The 22,699-nt window shown below is 37.9% G+C and overlaps 1 protein-coding gene across 10 annotated transcripts in view; it reads right to left on the reverse strand.

The window, feature by feature from the left end:
* Positions 1-22,699, reverse strand: part of BLTP1 (bridge-like lipid transfer protein family member 1) — a 123,708-nt gene that overhangs the window by 95,847 nt on the left and 5,162 nt on the right. For all 10 annotated transcript variants that reach the window (XM_064450506.1, XM_064450507.1, XM_064450514.1 and 7 more), the window contains exons 2-10: positions 19,760-19,889; positions 16,061-16,177; positions 14,139-14,217; positions 13,405-13,469; positions 8,977-9,163; positions 7,700-7,781; positions 6,850-7,043; positions 2,751-2,830; positions 1,440-1,590 (exon numbers count right to left, since the gene is read on the reverse strand). In XM_064450506.1, the coding sequence (XP_064306576.1) occupies positions 1,440-1,590; positions 2,751-2,830; positions 6,850-7,043; positions 7,700-7,781; positions 8,977-9,163; positions 13,405-13,469; positions 14,139-14,217; positions 16,061-16,177; positions 19,760-19,856 (1,052 nt within the window). In that variant the 5' untranslated portion in view covers positions 19,857-19,889. The remainder of the gene's footprint in view (positions 1-1,439; positions 1,591-2,750; positions 2,831-6,849; positions 7,044-7,699; positions 7,782-8,976; positions 9,164-13,404; positions 13,470-14,138; positions 14,218-16,060; positions 16,178-19,759; positions 19,890-22,699) is intronic.

Here is a 22,699-nt window from a genome sequence, read left to right on the forward strand (position 1 = left end):
TTTATGCTTCAGTTTGTGCATAAATAATTGATATAATACCCAGAAACAAACAAAATACAAAACTTTAGGACCTCAGAACGGGAGTAAAATGAAGCCTACACTTCTGCAGTCCTATATTTGAACATGCAACGGCATGAAAGGAAAGCCAGAGAGATGAAGCACAGACAGCATAGCTTATATAGGTCTCAAGGGGTGGAAGTCATTAAGGGGGGTAGCAGTTTCCTGCACCCAGCACCTGACCACTAGGGCAGCTTAAAAGTTAAAAAAAGTTAAAAATAAATTAAAAAAAAAAAACAGGACAAGAAACCCTGGCAACAAACCCCCACAACACACACTGTTAGAATTCTAGGGAAACCCAACATTTTATTGCATGATGTACTAAAGGTGGGTATTTGTAGAAGCCTTTATATGAATTGAGAGTAAGAAGTCCACAGAACCCCTACAGATGTGTACTTCTAAAACATTCAGGCACTTCGCAAAATTCTCTCTTCTATCCACGGCACAACACGAAAGTGTTCCCAGGTATGTACCTATGAACCAAACTCCCTCCTGCCTAGTCAGTCATAATTCTAGCTCATAGAGTGAGTTTTCTTGGTAGTATTAAAAATATCACTAATGATTCACTGACTTCATGCTCCTAGCAAAGCACTGTCCTGGAAATTGGCATTTTCTCTTAAATTCTCTAAGACGCTGTCATATCTAATGACTACTCTTTGGCCTGCCATCCTTACACTCCTAAGAGACAGTTAATCATAACAGTTTCCCAGGAGAATTAATGATGGCCAAGAGAAGTACGAATCGGTAATTCATAGGGGAAAAGAGAGAAAGCACTGATGTCACTTTTACTCTCTAAACAATCCTGTTGTCTCCACCAGAAATACTCATGCGCAAAACATCGAGGGCTAAGCGAGCAATAGTAGTAGAACTCTGGCCTAACACTTTGTCACTAAAATATCTGGATAATTAATACTTTGGAGACCTCACTAAGCAGTTGATCCTCCTAAGCAGGGATAAATGATTCCCCTCTCATTTTCATAGCCAGATTTCTACTTCCATAAAATTTTTCTCATTGATATGCAGTGTATTCCCATCCATGAGCTAACAGGAGCTTGACAAGTCTAAAGGTAACCAATTAAATGGTTAAGCCCTTAGGTATGTAACACCTGAAAAACAGTAAAATACTTCGTTCACAAAAAATAGGAATGTAGTTTATTAACTTAATAAAAATTCACTGACTGATCCTACCTTTGCGAGGCCAACGAGATAAACAACAATGAATTTACTGATCTTACATTGTGACAGGACTCTTCTTTTAGACTGCCTAGCCTACCTCATACAAATTACAAGTCCGAGCAATCACACCCTGGAAACTTTAGAATGTTTTCTTAATAATAATAGATATTAACGATTAAAACTAAAGATACAAATCATGGTAATACCTCTGCCTATCAGCCCAAGGTCCGTAGTTGAAGTCAGTTCCTTTTCCACAAACGATGTCCAAACCCCAACAGGGTGGCAGATCCTGTAATTTGCTGTCTTCGTTGTTTGCTTCTCCGTCATTACTTTCCTCCGTCTCCTCTGGCACAAGACCTATATAATATAATAAACAGATGATTAAAGGAAGCTGCTTCAAATCAATTCAAGTGTCCTGGTGTCAGTTTTATTTGAGACCACTACAGTACGTAAATATCAAGCCACAATTCAATGCAGTCTCTGAGGGGAAGGGCAAGAACATGACCAAAAATTTTCAGGAAATGCTGACATACACGGCAGTTTTGTCTCTGAAATATGCTTTTTACCAATACAGGCTTTCATGCATCCACATTCAGTTCCAACTCCTAATTAAAAACCAAGTTTTGAAACAAATAAGAACGTTAAAATAATTCCTTGCATTGTGTGTAGAAAATAAAAAGGAAGACCCAGAGTTAAGAGTAAAAATTCAAGCAGTCATTCAGCAACGATCCAAAATTGCCACCTATCCTACACCAGTATACATCATTACTGAACATGTTACTTTTGCTCAAGATTCAGGCAGTACTTTAAGTGGAATCCGAGCAAAACCTTTTGCAAACCAAAAAAACTCCAGCAAAGTAAAGTGGTAATATAATGTACTGGATCTAAAGCGAAGCAGACAGACACTCCAATATTCAGAAATCGATGCATCACAAACTTCCCAAAACCCCAGTAGGTATTGACTATAAATTGTCCCCACACCTGAAGTACTTTTGGAAACCTACGTAATTTAAGTTTACAGCTTAAAACATAACTTGTTTCAAGAATAAATAACAAGATTAATTGCTTCCATGTTGCATATACACTTGTAGAAGGCACTGCTGACAGAGTACCTACATCTATATAAAACTACTCACTGATAAAAACGTTAGTTCTACAGGTACAGTTATTCCATCTGTGGAATTCCCCAGGCCTCTTACATGAAACAGTCTAGAAGCTGACACCATTAAAAAGAACACAGCTCAGAATTTCACACCATTCTAAATATGAAACACATTAACTCTCCCCCATTTGTTTCAGGGAATTTTTTTTCATTTGCAGAAAAAAAACCAGCTTATGAACTTATAAGCGTCCATAAGCGTAGGTATGAATGCTTTTATTGGCTCCAAAACACTACACTAACTCTTTCAGCATAGAGAATTTCCAGCATCAAAACAAAAAATTGTCTAGCAAGTCCAGTAAATGAATAGCCTTCAAATCCCTTAAAATTTTATATCTTCATATTGAAGACAAGGTACCTGGTTCATCCATATAGTAATAGATATCAACATCATTGGACTGCATTACAACAAAACCTTCACCCATCAGCCTCGGTGGTCTGTGATGGAAAAAAGTGCAAAAATAAAGATTAAAAAGCAATGCACTGAGATAAATCTTTATGAATACAAATAATTTTAAATGCAACATATTAAGCAGAATGGAAAACATTACATAGATCAGGCTCGCTTGTAGCTTTTAAGTAGTACATATTTAACCATGGAATCATCAAGAAAACTGCTATCTGTATCAAGGAAGCCAACAGCAGAGATAAGAGTGTATTTGGTACCTGACCAGGAAGATTTGGTGGGCAAGACTCAAGTTTGATGCGATCCCAAGACACCAGCTCCATGCAACTATTCCGGTCTTGCCAGCAGCCTGACTGCAGGCTGCCTGCAAGAGCCACAGGCTACCTTATCTACCAGGCATCAGTCTTGTCACATTACCAGGAGGGTGGACGGAACAGTGGAAGAGCCTGGGCCACACCACAGTCTGCCCAAATGCAGCTGCTTGTAAGCTAGATTTGAAGTGCAGGTTATAACTTCAGTTCCTCTCTTCCCCTCCCTGTATGGCTGCGACTCCTCGTCTATCTGCAACCTCAGACTAAATGAGCTTCTGAAAATAAACACTGTGAATATTCAAGTCTAGCTAGTCTCAAGTCCCCTATCAAACAGGTACCTGTCATACTGCTACCCTGATCTGCAAAAAAACACTTGATCATTATGTTATTATTATTATTATTAAAGTAACTTAAAAGTTTAGTTAACTCAAGCATGAAGATACGAGGTTCCTCTCCACAAAGACAACTCTCAGGTATTATAAATCACAACCAACTACCGAAGTTCTACTTTCAATGTTTCTTACCATTAAGAGTTCCTTTCTCCTTGTCCTATATCGTTTTTTTACCTGCTAATTGTTTTCTTACTAAAATAGCACTCTACACCAAAGGGACAAGACACCCTCAGTAATTAGACCATTAGTTTTAAAAGAATAAAAAAAAAAAGAAGACTTTTCTTCCTTAATAACATTTCCCTCAATATAAAAGGATCTAAGTAATAAAACTAATACACAAAACAATTTTAAGACTATTATACTGGTATATCACAATCCCTTTCTTACAGTGTTACTACATGTTACTTTACATAATATTATTTTATGGTAGTAATGACATTATAATGTGAAAATTCCATCTTTACTACAAAAGACTTTTTTGCCACTTCTCAGCCACTTTTATAACTCGTCACCTCTTAAAAAAATAGAAAATTCCCATGATAGAAGTACATAGTCTAAGAGTGCAACCCGTTAGAAACACATTGCCCATTTTATCACAGCTCAAACACAAAGCTTGGAAAATACGGAAAACAGCAGATGCAGATGCCACGTTCCAGAAGTTCTTCAAAAGCAACAGAGCAGGAAGGTTAAAATTAATTTTACTTCAAGAGTAACGACAGCAGTGAAAGATTAAACACTTTCCACTTACTCCCACTTTTCCAATTATTTCCTTTTTCTGTCCAAAACTGAATTGGCCTCCCCAGTGAGATGCAAGTAAAGCAAGATGTGAAAAAATTGTTTAGTGGTTCATGAATGAAGTGGGAAGGAAAGCATTTAGTGATATATAAATAGTAGTTCACGGGAAGAGCTCAGTTTATTCTGCCCACACCCCTCAATGGGCACACGCAGGTCAGTAAGACTGGAAAGCACTCTGTGGCACAGCACTGTGCGTTCGTAGCTTCAGCCTCTCACGCTGAGCCTAACACCAGCGGGAGCTCAAAGGAAGCTACTCTGCTTTGTAATGCAAGAAAGAGGAAGCTCGGAACATTACCAGCAGCAAAACTTAGGAGCCCGACAGTAACTTCTTTGGCTGACACAATCATTTGCCATTGCATAGGGCAGATTTAACAACTGTTTAGTTCTGCCTTCCTTACAGCGCTTCCTTATGCCAACTTAGAATAATTAATAATTTTGTTTTAATCAAAGATACTACCTTAAAGAGAATTACAAAGAGTTTTTGAGCTAAGTCTTCTTCAAGTGTCAAACACCCACTACCATGTCATACTCATCACCTATGCCATACTCCACTTTCTCAAGGAAAGCTATGAGATCTTATACTAAGTGGAAGTGGAGGCAGAGAAAAAAAAAAACAACAAACCCACATGGTAACTAGAAGGCTTCCTCAGTCCTTTTCCTCCAATTCTTTTAGTGTACCTCTTTACCGTGTCTGCATATTACATTATACATTTATCTTTTGTGCTCTTCTGATCTCTCTGAACTCACTACACTTGTGTAAGAAACATTTTGCTTGTTCAGTGTGGGTTTTTTTCCCCACTAAGAGGAAAGTTCTCTTCTGTACCGTCATGTCTTGTTACTAGTTTTTTGATTCCCTTTTTAAGAAGGATATGAAAATATATAGTAGATGACTAAAGCAGCTTATATAGTTTTACATTATCAAAGCATCACAGGCCAAGTGATGGAGGTGTTGAGATGTCTGTTTGCAATATAATATGACAGTTTTCAAGGTGGGTTTTTGACGTTTGTATCAATTAGTCAGTCTGTTAAAAATTTCATTAAGTCACTTAGCTGTTTTTCATATGTGCATTGCCTGCAGGAATTTCTGAAAGTTAAGACACCCAGCTTAATTTTTAAGCCAAAGAAGCATAAGAGGGCAGGCTCTAAAGATTCAAACATTCCCCTTTTCCAGTGAACTGGGTCATTTGTTGAATCTACCCAGTAAATTAGGGCACGTTTTCTGCACACGTGCCATCCTTCAGCCATCAGGGGCTGCGGGGATGGTAACAGCATAGAAAGAAAATACTTAGCGGAAGCAGAAGCAAAAGCTAATAGTTTGAGTATCTTAATCCTATTTTGTTTTAATCTTGTTTGTTTTCAATATTAGTTGGAAAATTTTCCTTTGTCGCCATGTTGGAAGAGTGAGATTCTGTATGCATCCACAGAACGTTCTTCGAAAACATATAAAGGCATATCATAGACGGCCATATTTGGCTGATACAAAGCCAATTAAGGCAGAGTCAAGTGATGTACAGTTTAATTCCAAACACTGTAATTCATTCTCTGGATACTGTTGCTTAGGAGGTATACAATAGGCATTATCATTTTACATGAACTCTTACACTCAATTGTCCAGGGATAGTATATGTTATTTATTTTTTTTGTTGAGCAAATAATGCTCAACATTTAGCTCAAAATTTAGCAGCTTTGTCCAAATTATCTGTTGAATATATAACGTCGTAAGCATTAAGTAAAATAACGCAGAAAATTCTGGCTATGATGTTCATACCATATCAATCAGGGATATTAATATAATACACACATAAATAAATGTCTTGCTGGTTAAAGTGTAATAAAATGAGAATCCTAGTGTCAAATCACTTCATGCAAGCACCCTTTCTTTGGTTTGACTTATTACCATTAAGTTTGTTACAGCTGCATAACCGCACTTATGTGGAATACACAGCGGTAAAAGGATCAGCAATCTGTCTTCAAAAGGTAACATGATTTCTACTATAGCAAGTATTGCACAGCTTTTGCCCATTTTTAAAAGATATTTACCAATCCATATTGATATCAGCTCTACAGAAGTTAACACCTTGTACCTTTGCTAGAAATTTAGTGCTGGCAAAGCTTGCATACAGCTATGGTACCTGAGTGAAGTAAAATAAAAGTTGAATGCAAGATGCTCAACCCCTGAAAACTTTCAAGGTCAGGCTGGACGGGGCGCTGAGCAACCTGATCTAGTTGAAGATGTCACAGCTCATTGCAGGGGGGTTGGACTAGATGGCCTTTAAAGGTCCCTTCCAACCCAAACTATAGTATGACTAATCACAGAGCAGAACACACACACAAAAACCAAAAAAACAACCTACAGTGATATAGAAAACCAGTACTTTTCTCCATAAATAACATAGTTTCAAAGATCCAACATCTAAAACCTTCAGGGCGGTAAAAATGCCAACTGACTACACAAAGAAAAACAAAGTCACACAAACACAACTAATATTATTTTCTTCATTTTCTTAAAATAAATAATAAAAGAATATGGAAACACAAATACCCAAAACTTACTCATCATTCTGAAGACCAACATATCTGGGACTCGGAACCAGCATGACTCTAACATTTTCCAATTTTCCTTTCACGATGTGCATAAACTGATCGAGGTGGCTCGAAGGTGGTTTTGTGGTGTATGTCAAAAAAGCATCATCAAAGTTAATACAAAGTGTTTGCGGCTGATAATGATTCCCAAATGCCAAGCGACCCTAAAGCAAAACGAAAACCCAATCATTCATTATACACCACTCTTTAAATATATGTACAACTAACTTACCTATAATAATGCAGTTTAACCATCCATGTGCAAATAAAAGACCACGGACAAAAATCCTGGCCATATTCTGTGCATACCTAAAAGTACTACCTTGTACATTAAACTCTCAATATTGTATCACCTAGCACCTCAATAACAGTTTTCCTGGGTTTTTTTAGGAGGCAAGATCAAATTTTAAGGAATGTGTCCAAATACCCCTACTGAAAGATGCAGGGAAGAAAAGAAAAATGAAGAAAAAAAAGAAACCCCAAACCCTTCCCTCAAACCCAACACACCATACATTGTACAACACCCATTACCTAGCTTAATTACTTGGTGATAGTCTCAAAATCATTACAAGTCTAAGACACAAGTATTTCCCACAACACAGAACAGAACTGTGTTTCCATCAGCACCAGCAGGATTTGTGACTGTGTTAGGGGGGTGCTGGTGGTTTCATTTTAAAACTTTTTTTAAAGCATGAAGGAGAACAAAAACTCAAAAAGAACAGATAAGAAAAATGAATGGCAAGCCAGATTTTTACGCATAATACAAATATATTAAGCAATTAAGAATAAATATTTTCATTATCAGGGTCTTTTCACTTACCGTGCTCACATTGACTTTAATGACTGGAATAAGTGATCTCCATGAAGAAGAAGGGTCTTGAGATTCTGTTTTTACTTTAACACTACAGGGAAAAAAATGGGGTTTATTATTCTGTCTTTTCTGCAGAAAAACTAACCAACCTTTTCTTCTGGGGGTCTTCGGTGCACAGATCTTGGGGAACACTCCTTCCCACAGGGGTGCCTTCTGTAAGGGACCCGCTAGCAGACTACTGCAGACTCCTCCAGAGCCTGGAAGAACAGCGGGAAGCATACACAGCTACATCTTGGGTGCTGGTATACTGAGCTGACACAGGTAGAAAACAAGCGTGCCATACTCAACACAGAGCAATAGTTAAATAAATCTGCCTTGGGGGAACTTGGTCTGTTCTAAATAATCCTGTTTAGGTGGGGTATTTTTCATTTCCTAAGACAGGTCCTCCCCAAAGGCAGAAGTCCTTCCTGCACCTGTCAATAAGGACGTAAGACTGAAAACATGAAGAGACTGGCTCAGAGGCCCAGCCCTTACCCAAACTCAGGACTGCCACAGCATTCTGCAGCTGCCCACTTAGATGTGTTACTGCATTTAGTAACACATACTGGCCTGGCCAGCAGCAGTGGAAGGACTCAAGTCTCATTAGATCTTCTCTGCTCCTGCCAATAAATCAGTCTGGTGTGATTCTGCCTAAAGAGAGGCTTATTATTGAACATCTACATGATTTATGTGTAGTGCAGTCAGAACAACTCCTTACAGACCTGCACCATGTTTTCTGGGGTACCCCAAAAGAGGAATAAAATAAAAGAAGGTTTGTGTAGCTGTACGTGCACACCTCTAAAAAGACAACTTGTGAAATCAGCCTGAGCTTAAAGCTCAAAACCCAGTAAAGTCCTCCCAACACCATGTAGATCCTCACATTTTGTCTATTCAATGTCTTGAGCAGCTATTACTTCTACGGAGCAATACCATTATTATTCTGCAAGAAAAATCCTCTTCAGCACGTGCTCCCTTTCCACACTGTACTTCAAACAGATTTTCCAACCTGTCTCTGATCATTAAACAAGAAGCATTTCGTTTGTTTGGTTGTGGTTTTTAATTATTACGGTAGGAAGACTGAGGAAAGGAAAAAGATTTAGACTGTCAGGCTTGTCAGTGCAATTTCTCTCTCAGCTGTGCTTCAACCATTTGGCCTCCAGAGTATACGCTAACAAAACATTACCCAATTAGTTCAGCACTTTGCAGAACAAAGCACCAACAAAATAGCAAAACGAATAATAATTTACCTTTCAAGATTGGTATGTGTTCTCTGCCTCCCGTTTACTTGTGCTTTTTCATCATCTTTCTTTGCTGGAATTATTGTGGGATCCAAGCCAAATAGTTCTTGAAGTTGTCCATAAAGCTCAGAACGGTTGTACACATGAAATTCAAAGTCATTCACCATAATATACAGTCGTGTTTCTGCCTTAGGATCTAAACAAATAGTAGGAAAGATATCTCTAATTCAATTCCAACATTCCCTCGCAATATTTACAGTTTTTCAAATATGCACATTTTGCAAAAGCAACCTACACGGTAGTGAACAGCTGCTTAAGTATTTATTTTAAAGTGGTAAGAAAAACCCACAAAATAGTTTCACCATTCCAAGCAAATCAGTAAAACTTGGCAAATAAGAGGGCTGCATACAAAATATAAAACCTGAAAGACATTTCACCCTTAGGTCAGAATCCAAAAATAAATCCAGGCAGGAGCTGCACAAGATGGTAAATGAGGTTTATTCAGCCGCATATATAAAAACAAACAAAAATCCCTCTTGATGCAGAGCACAGAGGCCTCAGTTTTTTAGCTAAAAACCTCTGTTTTTTAGCACAGGTATCAGTACTTGAGACCAATTCAACCTCAAAAACCAAATGGTTTTCCTGCCAAGCTCTGTGGTACAGCAGGCCTGAACTGGGAAAAAGCTTTCTTACAGAGAGACAGAAAACATTAATATGCAGAACTAACAAGCACATACTCATTTTGCACAAACGGTCAATGCTTTTGCAAATTTAAAATTTAACGGTAGTGTCAGCTCGACTCTCTGATGCTTAAAAACTAGTTTAACATCCGCTGATTGCATACAGAGCTGTTTGTGACATACTTTAACATACTTTTGCCTTAGATAATGTGACCTAATTATGTAGTTAACGTGAGGAAAAAGCTCTCACAATTTCCCCCTAATTACCCAGTTGAAAGAGTGCCCGTTACACATTCACCCAGGAGACCTGAGCTGCTCTAAAACCTGATCCGGTCTAAGTCAAACAGACTTTAGGAAGCTGAAGCATCAACAGTTATTACAGCAGTCCCCAGTCTGTAACTCTGGGGGTACAAACCGAAGGCAACATTTCCCACAGACACTAGAAATTAAAAAGCCAGAGCAAACACCGCTGCTGTTGGGGTCAAGGTCATGAGGAGAAATACAGCTGCCCAAGAGCCAAAGTTTAGAGACACCTGCTTTATCAAATGCACCCTCTTTGCTGGCCCCTGACGTTACACATCTATATAACACTTTGCCCCAACAACAGCGACCCACCTTTTACCTCTCACACCTAAATTACCAGAAATTTTCATATCATTATTTAAAAAAGTAAATGTATAATAGGTCTCCAGAAAGCACTGACATCACAGTTTTCTTGAATAGAAGACAGAGAGAAAAGTTAATGAGCCAGTTTCCTTTTTCTGACACAAAGGTTTAAAAGTCAGCTTCCTAGCATCCATTACTGTAATCTACCCTTTGATCATAAATACATACTGACTACCAGAAGTTCAACAGGAAAAGTATACCATAAAGCATTTTGCAAAGTACATACACCGGAGCACAAGAAATCCTTCTCTGAGTTTGGCCTCTTTCTCCTAATAACCTGCACTCTTCCCTGGCAAACCTCAGGTCATGCTCCTCGCTCAGATTTTATTTCTTTGTGTGTCCTCATAAGACTTGCAAAGTCAGTGAATCTCAGCATGTCAGCAGTGACCGGCAGGCGCTGCCACATTCTTAGCTCTTCAGGAAGAAGGCTGAGAAGCCATGTGATTAGAAAGCAGTTACCAGGGAAAAATGTTCCTGGCTAATGCACGAACACATTCCATGGGCATGTGGAAGAACGCTGGATTTTTCTTACCAACAGAAGTAACAACCTGGAAGCTGAAGCTGTATCAAGATTGAGTATGTAATTCCTAGCATTAAAAATGATTTTACTCTAGCGTAACATATTGAACGCGTCAAGTACTTATCATTAATCAATCTTTTTGAAAGGTTACTTATTTCCCTTCCATGGAAAACTTTACAACTTGTATGACTGGGTTGGATGAACACTGAAGTCCTTTCTGGTTCTAAAACCTCTGAATATACAAATGAATTTCTAGTCGTTCTCCTCTCTCAAGCTCAGTGGGGAATATGTGAGTCTGCATTACCTTTGCTCAGGAGACAGAGACCCGTACAAGCTTCATATGCAGTTGAACAGACAAAGATAGCTTTGAGGAAATCTAATATGTCCCAATGCTGAAGTTCAGCTTTTTGTATATAATAATCTTACCACTGCAAACTGTATTATCGAGTACAGCTGTTTACCAAAGAGGTGATGTCAAAGATATCTGAAATGACCTGAAAGGGTCCCTCATTAAGACCTCAAAGTATGTCAGGATCCTCCACTAGCCTCCCCTTTGTGCACAAAAATACTCTAAAATACACTCAGGAAAAAAAAAAAAAACAGACTGAGGTCACATTATTTTTACACTTACAGAGCTTCAAGTTCATCACCACTATGAAAAACAAAACCCCATTCCTGTCATATTTCACTTTATTGTTACGAACATCCACATTTCGGTTACAGAACTTAAAAACAAAAAAACCCACAACACTGGGAAACTAATTGTTATCGCTTATATCTAAGTTGTCCTAAGATGTATTTTCCCCAGGTAAAAATATTAAAATATTTAGGCTTGTGTTTTTATAAGAATCTGGAAGGACTTTTAAATTGTTAATAGCCCTGATTCAGCCTGTGTGTTTTTCTATAGGAAAACCACAGCCCTATTTTGGGTTTTTTTGTTTTATGAAGAATCTGAAACAAAGGTATGCATAAGTAATGTCTACCTACAACAGGTTTTTCAGTCCTTCTGTGTGACAGCTGTAAGGGAGTAATCCTTAAACAAAACAAATCTTTAAGAGGAAATATATTTCAGTTGCAATCAAGCAGATTAAGAAGTATTGGGAAGAATACACTACAACAGACTAAGAATCACTGAAGATTTTATTTTTCCTTTAAGGTTAAAAATAAAAGTATCTCTGATAAATAATCAAAATGTAAAGTGAGCAAGCTTGTTTTTCTAGGAAAACGAGGAATTATTTTATTCACCTTGCTTTGTTGTCAGGCCTTATATACCTCTGACCTCCTTAGTTACTTGAATTATTTGTCCACTAATTATGCAGTCTTAAATGCCAGCAGAAAAGGTTAAAGCCTTGCAATACTGCCAAGAGAAAATACCACCATAAAAGCCAGACACAACTATCTTTATCGTATTAGGTTCAAGTCATTTTTTCATTCTGTGAGCCACTAGAGAGATACTTTTTAACTAGCAGATAAAGAGAATTCTATGAAAACCTGTTGGACAATAACCTGTGGTTGGAAAAATCTAATTAACTCTAAGACTAGGTACCACTTTCTGAATTAGTCTTCTTATGGTATAAAAAACTTGAATTGTGTCCTATCACCTTAGAGGCTTAGTACTGCCTCAACAGAAAGAAGGGAGCAACTGTTCCTAATTCATATCACTATATTGAACGGTGTCTCATATTTCCCTGCATAACACACATGCAGTATTCCTACCGCTGTTGAGTCGGTACTGACAAAGCAACTGCTGTACCAGCTTGCTGACAAGCCTAAGAGGCTTCACACCATCAGAGGCCACTTCAAAAGGGGAGATGGGAAAAAAAAAGCCCTCCAAAGTTCAGCGACTCCCGCAATTAGTGCCCTCCTCAACTGTAGACAGTTGCCATTTCTGGACCTCCTTGAATTTGCAATGGAGCCATGATGCTTCAAAGTCAAAAGAGGCAGGACCTGAGACTCATTCAACCAGATTCCAACCCTATAAATGACTAAGCACACATCACAAGGCTACTTAAGTTTTCTTAGAGTGTTTTCCACAGATACAATTAGTCACTTGCATCTGGTGTTAATAGTCCTTCTTCAGCCATAGATAAAGAAGAAAAATAAATTAATTTTTCACACTTCTCCACTTCTATGACCACAGATGTCATAAAGACACAGGGTTATCAAATCTAAAGAACATCCCCTACCATTACTAAAATACTGACAGCACAACATCAACTTGAAAACTAAAATCACTTCCAGAACCTAAGAAGTTTTTATTTATCGTAGTTATAAACTTCAATACAGGGTCAGTTATGCTTAGACTACAGCTAGTGAAGGCTACTATTAAGGTTAACGTTTTGCCTTAAGAGGGGTTCCAGTCCCTGATAATGAATCCTGCATTTATTTCATTGTGTTCTTCTAGTCCACTAACACAGATCAAACAGTTAAAAGAACCGGTACCTTCTGATGATTCAGTACCCTTCGGGCACATATTAACAAATCAATTACACACATCCACTTGTGCAAAGGAAGCATTCTTCTGTAGGCTACCTGTAAACTTAAACTTTGAAACCTTTTTGAGAAACCTACCATGCTGTTTCTGCTTAGGGTTGTACATCTTCCACCAGCGAAATATGATAAATCCATCTTGAATTCTAAATGAAATAAATTAGATAAAACGAAAGTTAAAAGAGTGGTAATCCAAAATCCTATGTCCAGCTGCATGACATGTTGCCTTATGCAGTGCAGAGATCTGCAGCTGCAGTAGTGTACAAGCAATATTAAAGCACAAAGCATTAAAGGATAAAGCATACGGTATAATATTATACAATTACTACATTAGCTGAAACTCGTATAAATTCCTATACCCATTGCCTTCTCAAGGCTTTCCAAATTTAACAGTAAAAATTAAAATTACAAACTACTCACTAGCATGTGTTTCACAAAACAAATAATTCTCAATTCCAGGAAATAAATGCAAACTACTTGGCCAAAATTAATCTTCCAGACTTAAGAGAGGGAGCATGAAGGAGTGAGACATTAATGAACGAGAGTCCTCCTTCAAACTCTAAAGTGGTTTCTTTTACAAATATTAAGGACAACTAGAATCTTATCCAGTGCTCGCTGTCAAATGGTAACGCGCGAACAGCCCATGACCTAACAACAGAAGTATTTAAGAATGTCTAAATACCACCATCAGAAGAGTCAGTTATTTCTAAGTGTTAAAAATATATTTATTGCTCATTTTTAAGATGGTATTTCGATATGTATCATTTTGACAATACGTTTATTGTATTTGAAATCGCTCCCTTGGAAGTCTGTACCTGATAGACATGTCTTCTGTGATGAAATAGATTTCACGAACCATGACTTTTCCAGACAGCACAGAGAACGAAAAGGAACCTAGTGTGAGAGGAAGTGTTTATTGGACGTTAGCCTAAAGATGCTGTACTTCCTGAACAGGAAGAATATAGCATTCAATTATCTGAAATGTGTTTACTGGGTATCTTTAGTTTTCCCCTTGAAAACACACTGATTTCAGAGGAGAAGGGAAGTCAGAGATTCAGAACATACAAGACAAAAAGTACATAACTCTCAAACTTGCTGGGTTTGGCACCTCCCAAGAATACAACCAACCCCCTGAGACACACTAGTCACTCAGAAACATTCAGGTGCCTTGAAAGACTGTGAAAAGAGTTAAAAAAGCTATTTTGAACATTTTTAAGTATCAAGCCTTTGTATGCAAGACTGTAATTAGAGAAATAAAGATTCCTGACAAAACAATTTTTCAAATTTTAAATGGCTTTAAGTTTTCAGTTCAATTATTACAAATTCTGTTTACAACAGGAAGGATTAATAAGCATGAAAAGACCAGCAGGTAATGCAATAGCCCATATTTTTCCTAAGGCTGTTTACCTCACCCACAAAAAAGCTAAGTAAACCATGATTTGTTTAAAAAAAAAAAGAAAATTTAAAAAAAAAATCCACATTAATCGATTGCAGCCAAGCTGTAAATCATGGGATTTAATTAATGTTATGTTCTTCTTACTGATTAAGTTTACAAAGAACACCATATATTTGGCCAGCTATGTCCAGCTGTCTTTACTTAATAGCAATTTCACAGAGAAATTTTAATAAAAGCCCATAGATCAAGCGCAGCAGCCAATACGTATTTCATCTGTATTGCTGTTCAAAAAGTTGGATTTGAAGATGGTTTGGATTACAGTTCTTAAATTCTTGACTTAAGCTAATTATTGCAGGGGTCTCTTTGGCAGGCAGGTGTGGGTAGGTTGGGATTTTTGAAGTTTTCACTACATTTATGATCAATAATTGCAGAAGAAGTCTGGAACTAAAGTCATCATCATTCTGGGAAGCAGTCAGAGGAAGGCATGGAAGAATAAGTGAAAGAAAATTTGAAGTGCAGTCAGAGTGAGGTTGTGGGATACAGCCCTCTGTGACTCAGCATCAGATATTTTTGTAATGTGGGTGAGTGCCCAAGTGATTTGTACTGACCTGTTTTATTCAAAAATGTTTTAAAATATTTAGAAAAAAAAGTTAATGGATTTTGATGCAAATGTTCTAGGCAGTAAAAATCCTACATGTCACAGTCCCAGTATGGATTAACATGATTAGTTGTTCTGACAGCTTATTTAGAAAGCAAGGACACTGCCGAAACAGGGAGTTGGGCTTGAGACTCCACTGTGCCCCTCTGAGCCCACTCCAGCAGTCGCTACCCACACTTCAGATGCCATGTAACCTGCCTCAAAGGTGCAGGGGAACAGGAAGCTGCACCCCTTAACTGCAAATTATGAGGCAAATTCAGAAGCGGCTCAGGCAGGTTCCATGGGGGAGTGAAGTCAATCTTCTCCTTTTAGGACACTAACCATTGCAATTACAAGGCTTTGAAAAAGGGGTAATGGAAAATGTACAAATTTTAAGTATATGAAGTACACAGACTAAGCAGAAAAAGGTAAACTCAATTTATAATTAAAAAAATCTGTCAAGTGAACTTTAATATAAAACAATGAGAGGCTTCAGTGAAAAAGGGGGTGTTTTTCTACCTACACCAAGAGTCCTCCCCTAAAGGATGATATTGAACTTTTTCTCTTCTTACATTAAACCCATGCTGATCAGTTTCAAATTACTGTAAGAAAGTAACACTTTGATTTTACTTAGAGATTTTAGCAAATTGAGGCATCATAAAAAGCAGTAGATAAACAGCGGCGTTACAGTAGTAACAACTTACCGATATGGATGTAGCCATGTTTATACAATCTGTTAAGAACCAATGTTAAAATGAGTCCAATGTTCCGGGAATTATAATAAGTTAGGTAGATAATCCATCCACAAGACAATATTGTCGCTGTTGAAAGATTAAAATGAATTAACATATTTGTGAAGTATGCTGACCTAGATAAAAGCCTTACCTATTAAAACTATAAAGCACAAGAATGTTCTTCCTACTCTCCAAAAAAATTTGAAAATGATGGGACATTTTAATGGGTGTTTTTAAAGAGATGGTGTGAGAAGGGTGTAAAGAGATACGGAAAAAAAAGAAGGGGAAATGGGAAGTTCAGAAAAGTATGAAGTCTTTACTGCTCTTCCATTCCCCAATAAAAAGACAAAAGGTCCTCCTGAGGACCTGCAAAAGGTAACGCGTATTTCATTACATCCCTTATCATCCAAGAAATTAAATTTCATAGATCAAACCATAACCATGTGGGATCACACATCTTATTTATTTCAAAACACTCTAAAAAGCCACCACAACAAAAGTCATGCTACATTCCTTCTCCAAACCATGAACTGAAATTTCTAGTCTTACGTATCTCAGCACAGGAAGGAACACTATCACATCTGAAACCGTTCCCTAAGTCGCTGTATCCTGAGAGAAAGGTACCAGTCCTTGGGTTAGCAGAAATCTGCCAACAGTTCAAGCATGGAATTTGACAGGAAAAAAAGGAAACAGCACTCCAATGAGAAACATGTTAAAAAAAAAAAATTAGGTCTGCTAATCCCCAAAGTAATTCTTACTTCAGTTGATTAAGAGCTAGTAACCTATTTCTAACTACAAGTGTTCTCAAAGCCTCCAGAAGGACAAACCCAAAAGGAATGAGACTGCCAGGGAACAAACTAGTTCTAACTCACTTAACCTAACTTAATTACCATTCTGTTTCATCCAAAGCAGAGTAGGAAAGAAAGCAATTTTTTGTATTTGAGGTGTATCTACTCAGTATACTAACTGAACTTTGTAAGAGAAGTTCTTCATTTATGTATACACTTCGTACTGAAAAACTCAATTTAACGTGCCTTTTATGGGTACTCTGAAGTGCAGAAAGGCACATGGGTATGGCGCCTTCACTCTGCAGAGAATATAGATGATTACTTGAAAATAAAAAAAACCCAAATGCACAAAAAATTACAAAAACAACCTGTCCTTTTACTGCCCCTTAATTTTTTTGCAGTTGGCTGCTCCACCTCTTTGAAACACCACCTGTGCTTTGTCAAAAGATGAGGAGAAGGGAGAAGAGAGAGACTTGCATGACTTTGCCTTTTCCTTACTGGAAAACGGATCCAGTGTGACCAAAATTCAAGTAGCTCATACACTCAGGCAGGTAAGCAGCTTGACACGTATAACAAATCAATCTGCGTGGGTGATTACACGGGACAAGGCAGCAAGGGTTAAAGCTACACCCCATGAAAGAAACTGCCCTTGGCATTCAGTGAAAGCACACTCCAAGGACAGCGTTCACCTGCCCTCACTTTCAGATGAGTAAGACACTCACTGCTAGCCCTCTATCAATGTAGGGAGAAGGGTGGAATGACTCATACTCAAAGGGTCTCATTCCAGTAATAAAACTTAATTTGAGATTAAAGTTCAACTACACACTTAACTTCTAGATACCTGAAGCCAAGAAGTTACCCTCTTATGGTGACATAAACTAAGAAAAATCAGCAAACTAGTGCAGTTTCCAGGCACTATAGTCCTAATGCACTGCCTTTACCTCTAGACTTACCTCTGTCACAAATTGTAGCTTTTCCCTCACCAAATTTAGTCTCTTCTATTAAGTGACAGATCCCATAAACTCCACTTACCCCATTATTATATTCTTGATCTTAAAAGCCTCTTCAGTGAAACTACATTTTGGAAATTACACTTGGAAAGTTTTACTGTATGTGATTTTTAGAAATTATTCTAGAATTGAGCAACAGCTTTTTGAGGAGCATATTCATTTCTAGAATTTGTCACCTCTTTTACTGGGATCAAGTTAGCTGTTTCAGGATTCAGAAGAAACTGTTGACGTCTTTTTTTGTTGTCTTATAACAGGATGCCAGAAGTCAGCAGATGAAAGCAAAGGAGGAATGGCTGGTTGAAACTGGGTCACTTAATAAACATTACTTTAATGTGTTTCTATCCAAACCTCATAATAACAGGAGGTTACCCAGCTTTTCCTCTTGTTTGTGTCACTCTTTCTAGAACACCAGGTGGTTTCTTACCATGGAAGAGATCGCAGCCCCCCAAAACTGCGTAATTGTGTATAGGTCAATCTGCCCTTAGAGAAAGGGGATGGACTGTATTATTTCTTGCAGTTCTACCCACCCTCCTCTGAAGCAGAAATTTGTAAGTTTAATATATTCAAGCAAATAAGAAAGCTAAGCAAAGCTTTTGGTTTAAATTATAGCTGTTGCATGGAATTGCTGATATCCCACATACTTTCCAACTAGAATTACTAATAATTTACTCTAAAAATCAAGTGCAGAGAAGGAAAAGAAGAGAAAGAAAATTCTGCAGGCTGCAATTTGACATGTTTGTTCTTTGGCAAAAGACATGAGCATCTCTAAGTCTCAAGTCAAAGCTTCCAGAGACAAATTTTTCAGATCTGTTTCACATTTTACTATAAGCAACTATCAGCATGGTGACTTCCCTTATTTGCATCTTGATTACGCTTAGAATTTTATGTTGAGTATGAATTTTCCATGCCAACATATAAATAGTGAAATAAACAATATTCAGAAAGCACCCTTGGCTAATTTGCCTATGTCCTTTCCATTCAGTTTGGCCTACTGAAAAATAATTTCAGTACGCCAGTAGCCAACAGACACGCTTTAACTTCCCAGAAGTCAAAAAATAAAGCTATTCTTCCTGTGCTGCCCCTCACTCCGGGTCCAAGAATCAAGGCCGAAAAGCAGGTATTATCTACCTTCGGCAAAGTCTGAATTCATCACACACTTCTAGCACTAGCATCTGGACCTGAATACAACTTAATCTTTAATTTGCTGTCCCTGACCCACCTGTTTATAGACTCAGAAAATAAAAGTACCTACGCACAAATATAAACAATAGCAGTAGTGTAAAAAAAAAGCAGTAATCCTAAACCAGGCACATTTACAAAACCAGCCCATAACTGAGTATACAATGGTTTGGCTTAAAGGCTTACTGTAGCACACAATTTAGTCTAGAAGTTATGTCATTAAACACAATAGTCTTTATATCACTATTCAAACTATACCACCTTAAATGGCAGATATGCACATATTGGTGTAACGGAGTTATTGTATCTGCCTGTCATGTGCTACAATGTTGATCCTTCATTAAGGTGTTACAATTAATCACCAGCTTACTCTGGTGTTAGGAAAAACTTATTTTGCGGAGAGAAGTTCTCACTGAGTTCTTGTTTTGCAGAGTCGCAGTGGTAGAGCATCGATCGTCCTTTGCACATTGGACTTATCTGCCAAGTGTTGCAGCACAATTAGTACTGGCAACAGTTCTGTATTTTTGCTTCCTGAATTACTTCGGTAGCATTGCCATACCTCACTGAACAGCTGTATGACAAATAAGAATCTGTTTTCAATAATTTGATGTAATTTGGTAAGAAATTCAATATTGGTATGCCAGCATTTAGAGAAGCACATTTAACTAAAACAAAAAACAAATTCACCTTACCTACTAACAGCCAAACAACGTTGGAGTCATGTTCTGTTAGGAAGTCTTCCAACTGAGTGATACTTGGGACAAAACTATCATTTTTTCTTTGATCCATTGCTAAACTGTTTTTGCACCAGCACCTATAGAACTGAAGAGAAAAAAAAAATCAACAAAAACCCCAAAATGAGTAGCAAGCACAGTACAGTTTGGAGAAAATTGGGTATGTACTTTGTTAAATAATCTGTAACAGTCCGTTTCACATAAATATAAATTTACTTGTTTCATTTCATCAATAACATTTTCATGATTCTCAGCTACCCTTTCTTATACTCCAGAGCTCCAGAAACACTTCTACTCATCTCTCAGAGACACTCTGAGAAACCATTTCCAGGAATGTGCCTAAAACAGATGACAGATCAACAGAATGCCAGAACACGTCCTCCAAATTTAGTACCCTGAATGCCCTATATAGAGCACATAGTAGCAAATTTATAAAACTGTTGTACCAGAGCAGTAAGTCAAAAGGTAACTGAACATACAAGTAAAAATAAGTCTGTATTAAGCCTCCTAACATTCAAAAAGGGAATAGGAGACAATATGAGACTGATCCCCCTGCTCCTGCAGGCAGAAAGGCTGAAGCAGACACTTTCAGGAGCTATGAAAAATTCCCGCAACCTCCTAATCCACAGTGTCCATTAATTCTCTTGCTTTAGGATGGATTTGCATCATCATATAAAAAGTGACTACCTAGTGTCTCTGTTACAGAGAGCAAAAAACCAGTCCTTCTGATCTTACACACTTATTCAAACCACCCATAAATCACCTTGCAACTGGGTTATATTAATTAAGTGTGATTAACAGGGAGTAGCTCAACTCAGTAACATCTGTAATTACATAGCAGTATTTTACTTGCATTAGTTTCATTTGAAGTCTTCTCCCTTGGACTTTATCTTACAGGCCTTCTTACAGGAAGATAAGCATTAATTCTGCCTGGTTTTTTTTTCCTAAACACCTTGCAGCTCCTGGCAGCCTGTCAGTATTCAACCCTCAGAAAAAGCAAATAGACTTCATTTCCTTTCCTTATGAAGTCTTTGACAATCTCCATCACGAGCTCTAGAACATAAAAACTAAGTAACATTGGGAAGACCTTAGTTTTTGAGAAGAATAGTCAGTATTTAGTAATGTTAGCAACAAAACTAAACATTTATCAATTTTTTTTCCTGTAATATCCATACTTCCTCTCGCTATTATAACTTGAAAACAAAATGTAGGAGAAGTTGAAAAAAAAAAACCTGCCTCTAATGCACTTCTTTCTCCCCTACATTGGGGTAAATTCAGAACCTCGAACTAGGAGCCTATGTTTTGAACTAAAATACAGTAGAGTCCCAAGAATAAGTGCTAACAATCTGTTTGCTACCTCTTCTGTAAGAAAGAATAGAATGGGGAGGAAAGGACATGAAAGCAATATAACAGAAACAAACAACAAAAAAAAAAACAACACCAAAACACCAGGCATTGCTTCCAGCAGTGATGATAAAGAAGCTACTAACTTAGCTCCCCCACAAAGAGGAATAATACGCATCACATACACACACTTCACAGAAAGAAGCCCTTGTTTTAGAAGGGACACTGCAAAAGCAAATTAAATCACAAAATGGCCCTATGATTTGCTTTAAGACATCCACAGTCCTCAGTAAAAACTCCACATGTCAACTTGCATTATGAAGCAGATGATGCCTCTGCGGGCAGCCTCTAAGAGCTTTTAACCCATGAATGACAGGGTAACTGGAGAAACCAAAATCAACACTTTCAGCACAAAGGAAGAAAGAACTTGGTTTTTCCATTCCTTACCAAGAGACAACAGGGTCACTCTATTGTGATCAAGACCACCATGGAAGCGCTGTTAATTGGTGAGGACTGCCTATCACCTTAGTGAACACCACCACTACTTAATCCCTCAAAAAAGCAACCTGTGTCTTTTTCCTAAGAAATTATCATCCAATGTTATGTGACACCAAGGCAGGACATCAAATATTGTTATGCTCTGAAAAGGACCATCCCAAGACAACTCAGAGACTGCAAGTCATGGGATCCTGATATTTACTTATTTAAATAAAGACCACAACCGTCACTTTTTGTCACCACTACCCATAACCACAAATTCGGTATCTTTGGAAGTTTTCTGGAATACATTTGTTATTTGCATGCAGATAAACTCAGGAATCCCCTGTCAGTCACCATGTGTCAATACATCATTTTGGAGCTCCAGAACTGATCTTTTAACACCCTGCCCTACTGATTTTGGGTTTTTTTGGTTTTGTTGGGTTTTTTTGTTAGGGCACCCTTCGGCCTTTATCATGTCACCCAAGGAAGAGGATGAGGGCAATGAATGTGTAATCATTCCAAAACAGGCAGCAGCAACACCTGCACTAGATGTGGGCTCCCAGTATGGGTCTCAGAGGAACCAGGTGCTTAGTCCATTTACATTATGAAGCATTTCTGGCCATGCGAATTAGCGCAAGAGGAAAGAAGACGCATGCAGAGACTTAAGTTGTACACACTTTTTATAATGTCCTTGTGCATTTATACAACATGAAGGATGGAGAGGTAAGATCTGGATCATCATGACTGGTTAGAGGAAAAGATGTGGTCTTTTCAGGACAGATATTAGCTACCTCAAGTAACTAACACTTCTTTCTGGTGAGTCCTGCACCGATCTGTCTTCACCTACCACGCCCTACATACTGTACCCATAAGTTTGAATCATGCATACCTCTCACCTGCCTGCACTCACCCACCCTGTGGTACATTTATTCCTACGGGCAAAATTACTTTGCAATCAGACAAAACTTTATGTGTGGCACTTTCCAGGAACACTGACCCATAGGTTGATGAGCCTCCAAATTACATTCATACTGCTACTCTATTCTTGTAAAGTAACAGTATACTTTGCAAATA

This window comes from Phalacrocorax carbo, chromosome 4 (assembly GCF_963921805.1).
Source record: "Phalacrocorax carbo chromosome 4, bPhaCar2.1, whole genome shotgun sequence".
In the NCBI taxonomy this organism is placed as follows: Eukaryota; Metazoa; Chordata; class Aves; order Suliformes; family Phalacrocoracidae; genus Phalacrocorax; species Phalacrocorax carbo.